General features: G+C 53.2%; 1 protein-coding gene across 2 annotated transcripts in view; it reads left to right on the top strand.

The window, feature by feature from the left end:
* Positions 1–2267: 2267 nt before the first annotated feature.
* The window catches only part of TET3 (tet methylcytosine dioxygenase 3), a 101807-nt gene continuing 95040 nt past the window's right edge, over positions 2268–9034 (top strand). Inside the window, exons 1-2 of one of the 2 annotated variants that reach the window (XM_081264447.1) lie at positions 2268–4264; positions 5048–5785. In XM_081264447.1, the coding sequence (XP_081120573.1) occupies positions 5483–5785 (303 nt within the window). In that variant the 5' untranslated portion in view covers positions 2268–4264; positions 5048–5482. Of the gene's footprint in view, positions 4265–4306; positions 4741–5047; positions 5786–9034 lie in introns of those variants that run through there. The other variant, XM_081264448.1, reaches the window with a different exon arrangement.

Below are 9034 nucleotides of genomic sequence, written 5' to 3'. Positions count from 1 at the left end.
CTGTGCAGATAGAACGATGTGTATGGAAGTGCTTTGAAATGGGAAAGCTCCATGCAAATGTCTACTGAGTGTATTTTTAATATATATGTGACAAAAGAAATAACATATCCAAAAAAATCAAATAAATCTCCCAATGTCTTCAGTCTTTAAAATCAAACCCAGGTGCATGTTTACATTTCTGCAAAAAGACACTTACTACAAATCTCATTCTTCACACAGGGACACAGCACTTATTAGCTGAAGTCAAGGAGTGGGGTCAAGTACCTCAGAGGAGGTTAGTCACATTCAATCATTTGCAGGTTCAGCAAACACCCAGCAGTGTTGGTTCCAGGCATCAATTACCCAAGAAGAACATGTGACACACATCCAATGATGCTGCTTGTCCTTTTCCTTTGCCCACTGCTGAATCAACTTTAGTTCATCAATGGAGTTGTAAAACCTCCTTGTTGCTCAGCCCCATTTCTATCCTTAACCCTATCCAGAGAAATGCCCCCTCTCTCACCCCTGTCATAGGCGTAGTGCTTCGTCCTTCCTTCCCTCAAGAGGGCAGTTTCTTTTCTAATGTCCTTGGGGTAGCAGCGCAGCCAGGTTTGACCTCCCTGATGCGCAGTTGCCTGCACGAGGCTCAGCCCCCAGCCGCTGGGGGTAGGCCCGCCAAGCCCGCTTACAAAAGGCACAGACGTAGCTGTCTGCACTAAGCGCCTCGGGGCCTGACCCTGGCCTCAGCTGAGGCGCTGAACTTGCTTCCCGCCGCTTCCTCTAGTCCAGTGCTTCTCAAACTTGACTTCGGATAAAGGGCTTGTTAAAACAGACTGCTGGGCCCCACCCCCTAAGTTTCTGATTCAATAGGTTTAGGATGGACCGGGAGCGTGACATCTCACTAGTTCCCAGGTGACAGTGATGCTGTTGATCCGGGGACGCACTTAACGGGAACCGCTGCGGCTTTCTTCTAAAGCTGCTCGGAGATAAAGGATCTTTCTCCCGCTGCACGTCCTTCCCAGCCGCTCTCCTGTCCTGAACACCGTGTGACTACGGAATAACCCCTCAGCACTGGAAGCCGGAGACTAGAAGGCAGGAGGGTTTGTGCTGGTCGGACAGTCGGCAGAAAGAAACTTGGAAGCCTATGGGTCTTGAGTGTTACTGGGGTATTTAACTGATCAGGCTCTGATGACCTGTTTTTTTCCAATGGTAAAAAGACCAAAACGTCCTAGCTGCCCAGGAGTTCTATACTGGGAGGGAACTATGCAAACGATTTCAAGGCCCTTAACTGTTCTCTGGAGGGAGTATCTAACTTTGGTGCAGGGTGGGTGGGGCTCTGGAATTTGTGAGAGAAGCTGGAGGTTTCATGAAAGAATTGGCATTTATGCACAGACCTGCAGTACTTGTGGGAATTTGGCTGGTGAATGTAGGAAGGATTTTCCCCAAACAGAAAGAATAAGCAATAGGACTGCCCAAGGGTGAGGTTCCGGGGGCAGTGACTAGGAAGCTTGCATAATCAAGCTCTCAGGGCAGCCTGGTTTCTCCTACCTCTATAGTGGCTGGTCTGTGTCTCCTCTGCTGTTCCTTGTGAGCTGATGTTCCTCAGGCCTGGTCCTGGTGACCTTTCCTTCTGCTCTCCATGTTCACTTCCCTGGAAGCTCCTTCATACCTGAGGCCTCACTTACTCCTTGCTCATGAATACAGTCCATGTCTGTCTCCAGTCAGGGGCCTCATCTCACATAGATGTCCCCAGGCATATTTCCTCCTGTACTGTCCCAGTGAATGGAACCAGCATCCACTTACCTAACTTATTCTGAGGGCTTTATGAAATGACCTTCTCATAAGTTACTGGTGGAGAGTAAACTGGTCCAATATTTTGCTGGTGCTATTTATAAGGCAGAAAATAGGAAAGATGCTTGGCTCACATTTTTGAGTCCACAAAATCCTGGCTGAATGAGCTTGGACAAGTTACTTCTATTTTTAATCTGTAAAATGGGTCTGAGAATACCTACCTCACATGGTTGTTCTATGAATTAAACAATAATAATTGTCATTTATTTGGCCCTATGTTAAGTACTTCTCTCAGGTTGTGAGTACCTAAGTCAAGGAAACACTGTTAAAAAGTACTGAGCCCAGTCTAGAACCCAGAGTTCTCTGGTTCTTAAACCATCTTCACCTCATTGTCACACTATCTTTCCAGAGATTTTATACCAAATAGGAAAATATATATGATATAATGTTAAGTGAAAGAGGGACCATAAATTGCATAATCAGTATGAGTACAACTATGTTAGAGGAAAAAAGAGAAACTAAGCTACAATTAGAAAAGGCTAGCAGGAAATATAGCAGATCATTAAATACGGTTGTACTGGGGTGATTTTAAAAAAACTTGTAATTTCCCATACTTTCCACATTTTCTTTAATATTTAAAACACTAACAATTTATTACATTGAAAGCTACAAGCCCACAACTTTCCATGTTTGAAAATAACACTCTAGTGGCATTTCCTCTCAATTCTAGTCTTACTTCCCTGAACAGAAACTCTTCGGTCTTTCCAAAGGCCATGCATGGTAGGAAATAGGTATTTCAACCATGTTCACAACCCACCTGACAGCTGACAACCTAGCCACTGGAGCCAGCTGTCAAAATCAGGCCTGTGAGAGGGAAGTTCCAGACAGAATGGGGGCCGCTTCTACCGCCTAAGGCTTTCTGGATAGCGCTACTTAAGATCTGTTACTTTTTTTTCCTTCTAAATAGCCAGCCGAATGCTCTTTTTCCAGTTCTGACTGAGTATTTCGCTTCAGCGGGAGGCAACCGCTGCAAGGTACCTGGCTTGGTGAGCAGCACCGCCCAAACTGGTCAGGCTAGTCCGCTCCGTGGCTGTTTCTGCCAGGACTTGCCTGTGTGTGTGTGTGTGTGTGTGTGTGTGTGTGTGTGTGTGTGTGTGTTAGAGACCCACCCTTCTCCACAGCAACCCAGGTAGGTGGAAGGCAGCTGCGGGCACCAGTCTGGCAGTCAGGCCAGATGGGTGGAGCTGAATTAATCTAACCTGGAATTTCAACTTGGCCTGCACAACAGGTGAGGGGAAGAAAGCAGCAGAGAGAATGGTTAGTTTGGCAACTTGGAAGTATTCTTGCGGCTTTGCCCCTTACCCCCTACGTGGAACATAGCTCAGGGTGACTTTTTAAAGTGTTTGCTCCAGGTTTTAGGGCTTGGTCGCTCCAAGGTCTCCCGGAGGCTAACCAAGCCCCTCCTGAACCCTGTCCTCCTCTGTTACCCTCCACGACGCGCCCGTTCCCCCTCCTCTGGGAGGCAGGGCGGGGGTATCGGATTAGTCTTTGTTTTCGACGCGAAAGAGCCGAGCGCCGCTTGGGGGAGGCTTGCGATGGCAGGGCCCTGGGTCCGCCTGGGCAGGGCGCTCGGTTGTGACCCCCGCGAGGGTGCTCCGCAGCCGGTCCACGGCCTCTGCCTTCGGGCACCCTCTTCTTGCCGCCCCGGCTGACTCGGTACGCAAACGCGCGATGTCCCCTATTGTCCTGCCTCGGAATGAGAGAGGCAGCCGGGGAAAAGGGGGTCAGTCTGGTCCACAGCTCAGGGTTCATAGGGGCGCTGAGGCTGTCCCGGACCGCTCGAGCCAATAGGGAGTGGCAGGAAGTGGGGACACCAAGGCCCGTTCGGCCGAGGGCCTAGGTTGGGAGGTCCGCGTGCCCCACCCCGCCTCGCCAGCCTCGGCAGTAGTACCGCGGGAGGGCAAGAGCGGTCAGTCCGAGGGGGACGGCCGAGTACCGGGAGGGCCGGCCAAGGCGCTGGGGAGGTACTGCAGGTGCAAAGAAGCGGCGGCCGGGCCCGGCCCTGCCCTCACCCGCCTGCCGCCTGTCCTCTCCCATTCCTCTTCTCCGCAGGAACTCCCCTCTCGCGCGGCCCCGGGCCCGGCGGCGGGGGCGGCGGCGGGCCCGGAGGGGCTCGGCGGGGCCGCACGTGCGCGCCCTCCCGGGCGGGGGAGTCCCCGGGCGAGCACGTGCCGCGGCGCGCGGGGGGCGGGGAGTCCCGCGGCCGCCTTCATTGCTGCTGCTGCTGCCGCCGCGGCCGCCGCTGCCTCTTCCTTCCTCCTGCGCCGTCTCCTCCTCGGCCCGGGCGGGGGGCTCCGCGCGTCTAGCGCTGCCGGGCCGGGCGCTTCGGGAGGCGGACGCCCCAGGCGGCGGCGGCGGCCGCGACGGTGGTGGCGGTGGCGCGGGCCGAGAAACTTTGCCCCTTTGTGCGCTCCGCCCCGGAGGCGGCGGGCAGGTCGGTGCAGTCGGTGCCTTTCCGGCTCCGGGGTGGGGGAGGGGAGGCGTGAGGGACCGACCCGGGGGGAGGGGACGGCCCGGGACCAGCGGGAGGGCCGCTACTTTGTTGCGGGGGTGCTGCGGGTCACAGTGTAGCTGAGCCGGGTGGGGGCGGCGGGGCGGGGGCTGCAGAGCCGCCGGAGCCCAGCGGCCGAGGCCCCAGAACAAAGGAGCCCGAGCGGCGGCGCGCGCGCAGCCCGGCCCGCGCCCCGAGCGCGCCCCCCTCCCCGCGCCCCCTCGGCTGCGCGGGCCACCCTCCCCCTTGGGGCCAGGCTTTGGCCGCAGGCGCGGCGGCCGGCTCGGGCTACCCGCGGGCGCGCCCCCACCTCCAGGCCGCTTCCGTGCAGGGGGCGCTGGGCAGCTTGGAGGAGCGAGGCTCTCAGCAAACTTTATTTTGAAAGCTTTGCTCCCTTGGGGAGGGCCCTGCGGCCTCCGGTGAGGGGGTGTGGGGGAATTTTGGTGAAACTCTCACAAGCCCGCGGGGGGAGGGGCTCAAAGGACAACTTTCTCAGAAATCCCACCTTGACCACCCCCTTTAAATTCGTCGTCCAGGCACCCCCAGTCCCCGGTCTGACCATAGGCCACCTCCCTTGTGCGTCCTGCCTAAGGTTCTGGGCAGGACTTCATTTGAGCTAGCCCCTCTCTTCCCCCATTTTCTCTCTTCCCAGAAGCAGGAAGAGGTAACACGTGAAAGTTGTCCATGAGCCCTGAGTGATGCGCTTCCCCTTTCTGTCTCTTTCAGGCAGCGCAGCAATCTCCATCACCCTGATCCCGGAGGAGAAATACCCGAAGGAGACACCTCACACTGCTGTCCCACCACACACCCATCTGCTCACCTCATGCCCGGGTCCTGGGTGGGTGAGGGTGAAGGACCCACCCAGCCAAGATGATTCCTTCCCTGGGGGCTGCTGCTGCTGTCCTCCCCCAGATCCTGGGCCCCAGCAGGTGGGAGAGTGGCCCCAGAAGGAACCCTGTCAGACTGCTGCAGAGGAGGTGAAGAGGGCTTAAGAAGAGGCACCCATCCCAGAGAGGAAGCGCCTTGTCTTCACCCTTGTAGACTTCTTCACTGTTTTAGGAGAGAAGAACCAGTTGGTGGCCTTTGCAGGAAGCAGGAAACTGGACTGTGGTTCTGCTCCGCACCTATGCCCCCACCTCTGGCAGCATCAGCATCAGCGTCATGAGCCAATTTCAGGTGCCCCTGGCGGTTCAGCCGGACCTGCCAGGCCTTTATGACTTTCCTCAGGGCCAGGTGATGGTAGGGGGTTTCCAGGGGCCTGGGCTGCCCTTGGCCGGGAGTGAGGCCCAGCTGCGATCTGGTGGAGATGGGCGAAAGAAAAGGAAACGGTGTGGTACTTGCGAGCCCTGCCGGAGACTGGAAAATTGTGGGGCTTGCACCAGCTGCACCAACCGCCGCACCCACCAGATCTGCAAACTCCGCAAGTGTGAGGTGCTAAAGAAAAAAGTGGGGCTTCTCAAGGAGGTAAGGTGGACCTTGCTAGGCTCCTCATCCCTTCTTTGAGAGTGTTATAATCATGAGGATCTTGTTAATGATTTGCCCAGTTAAGCCCATTCTCCCAGTTCCCGTCTCTTGGTCCAGTTTTGAGTGGGGCCATGAATGGGAGCTTAACTGAGGTTGGAAGCCAGAGTGGCCTCCTTTGCAGGGCTGGGAGTTTGATATGGGAGTAACTGAATCGCAGAGGGTGTGTTGGCACCCTCATCTATGTTTGCATTTAATGCAGGTCGGTGATGTCTAGCTTTATCTCCAGAAGTTTCTTGTCCTGCTTGAAGCTTCATGTGTTGTATTTCTAGGTCCCATTAAGTTCTGGGTGATGTTGGCAGTGATGGGTGCCAAGTGAGGGATAAAGACTTATGGATTTGGAAAGAAAGCTGTAGAGTGACAGAGTGGTTTTATGCTACCCTGATGGAGTGGAATGTTTCTTTCCCTAAACCTTTTCTTGGGTGCCATCATTTTTCTCAGACAGCAAGAGAGCCATTTGAAACTGTTTGGGAATTTAATGGAAAGCACATGATTTGGGTTCCCCTGTGGTACTGAGTACTTCTTGAGACCAAAGACTATTTTTTAATCTGTGTTTTCAGGACCTGCCACAGTAGTACCTTGACAGGTAGTAGGCACCCAGACACTAATTCATGAATGAATGATGTACTTTTGAACCACTCTCAACCCCAAGGAGTAGTACTCCCTTTTTGGGGGGTAGGGGGATAGAGGAGTGAGGTTGATATTGGGATGAGAGCAACCAGGGTGAGGGTTGGGGGAGAAATGGAGAGGCAGTGACCCTGCATTGCTGTCTTTCCCTTCCATTCTGGCAGTGGCCTGCCGGTTCAAGGTTGGTGGCAGCCTCAACAGCAGAGAGTTGGCAGAAGTAGAGACTAGCGAAGTTGAGCAGCTTAGGCGGAGCGATGTAGCGGCTGAGGTCGCTCCAGGCAGCGGAACTGGCGCTGGACAGAGACACAGGCCTGCGCTGTCTGTGGGGCTCCCCCAGCTCTGCCACTGATCTGTCCAAGGGCCCAGACAACTTAGGACTCTCTGGACATGTCTTCTCCTTGTGCAGGAGTTGTACCTTATGGCCTTTGAAGCTCCCCAGCTGTGTGCTCCTGAGGGTTGGGCACCTGTGGCTGTGATGGGCTGGCAGTTCACACAGGGATTTCCCTGACCGCTGAGAGCAGAGCTGAACTGCAAGCTGGTAGGGCTGTGGTCCCGTGGATAGGAAGAAGGATGCAAGTGTTGGGGGCAGAAAAGTGGGTGTTGCTGGGATGTTTCTATCACTTCTTACCTTCCCTTGTCCGTTCGCTGTGGATCCTGTATGTCAAGACCAGGGACCACAGACTTGGTGCCCTATTTACTCTGTCTCTGGTTAAAACAGACATCTGGATCACATCTGCAGTTCCCCCACCCCAGCCTGGGAGCCAGTGTCCAGCCCCTTTATATTGCTGGGTTTTGGGGGATTAAAATCCTGCTTGTCTGTTTCCTTGCAGGTAATTTTTGAAAGTGGGCAGGATCAGGTATAGGCTTCATTTCTGGGAATGAGATTTGGTGTTTTGGTGTGAGGAGAACTTGCCCACTGTACTTTGTAAAACTTGATTCCTTCACTTCCTTCTGATGTTCATTTCCTTCTCCATACCCCTGTATCTCATTCTATTCCTCCTAGTAGCAAACCCAATGGGTGAGGAGGCTTAGCTTTGTGGGCTTGATGTTCTTGGAACCAGTGGCCCTTGTGAATGATGTTAAGTGCTGCTTTTGGCAACATGCGGGCATACCTGAGTGAAAGGGTCTGGGAATGAGGCCAGGGCCGTGTCTTCCTTGTGTGTAGGCTGCTGGCCGAGGCTGCCGGGTGGTCATGGTAAAGATACTGTGGCTCTGGGTCAGCTGAGGCTCAGAGACGCCCGTGCTGAGAGACATCTAGGCCCTGTGGACATTGCTGACTGAGCCCCCAGGGTCTGGTAAACCGTGGCTTGATCTGTGGAATTCCAGAACAGAGGGTCCACATGCTTGTTTGTGGATCAGTGCTGTCCCACAATGGTGTTCTCCTAGGTTCTGGAGAAACAGTGGGCACAATGGAGTGAGTTTTTTTTGTTAAAGCTAACTTTCTTTGACTTAAAGAGCAGTACTTTGTTCCAAGGATAGGTCCTTTCTGCCTTTGATATTCAAAAACATGCTTGCTTTTATGGAGGTTTAGATTTTTTTTTTAAGCTGTCTTTGCTTAGTAAAGCAAAGTGGTGTAACCAGGGTCTTTTTTTTTTCATATTTATATAGTTTTTATTGGTCTGTGAAGGCTGAAGGCCTGAGAACTACCATCCAGGCAACACTGTATTTAATGGACATATCTCTGGCACAGACACAGAGCTGAGATGTGCCAGAGAGACTCTGCCTGAGCAAAGTGTTTAGCAGCCCCAAGGGACTGCTGGGATGTTAACCATTAGATTTTAGCAGGACAAAGCTGAAGGAACATGTTCCAGGACTGGGGTGGTGTTTTTGCCCCTGACTCTTCAGATGGGGCAGGACCCAGGAACCTCAGAAATTGACCATCTACTTGTATCTCTGCTTGCTGGTATTTCCTCCTGTTAGAGTTGTGTCACTCCCTTGGGCACCCTTTCCTTACTTCATCCTGATTCCATTTCTCCCAGCTGCTTTTTGGGCTTCCTTTGAGCTGTCTGCTGACAGCTGCTTTGTATCATCCTGTAAGGGAAGAAGATTATCTTGGGTTTTCTGTCTGTCTGCCCTACTCCTCATCCTTTGTCCTAGTTGGATTTGAGGAGGAAGCTAGGAATCCCTCAACTCAGAATTCTAAGTAGTTCCTCATTGAAGACTAGAGGATGCAGGGCTGGGATTGTAGCTCAGTTGTAGAGCTCTTGCCTAGCATGTATGAGGCACTGGGTTTGATTCTCAGCACTGCAAATAAATAAACAAATTAAATAAAGGTCCATCAAGACTACAGGATACTTCCTAGGGGCAGATGGTTACTTCTCTGGGTCCTAACATGAGGTTGGGGCAGGTTGGCAGCAGCTGTAGGGTATCGTACCTGAAGGGGTTCATTCTTGTACCTCTTGTTGCCTGGAGGATGACCCAACACATTTCTTCACTCTGTAAGCCAAAATCCTTCCTAGTTCCGGGAAGGATTAAAATCCTTGGCTAATGACAGAAGCTGTTTGACTCACGTTCTTCTTGACTGAGAGGTGACTTGGCACAACAAAAACGGCTGATTAAAAAAGT

Source organism: Spermophilus citellus (genome assembly GCF_964194105.1).
Source record: "Spermophilus citellus genome assembly, chromosome: 13".
NCBI classification, from domain to species: Eukaryota; Metazoa; Chordata; class Mammalia; order Rodentia; family Sciuridae; genus Spermophilus; species Spermophilus citellus.
This window is presented reverse-complemented; position numbering and strand designations above follow the sequence as displayed.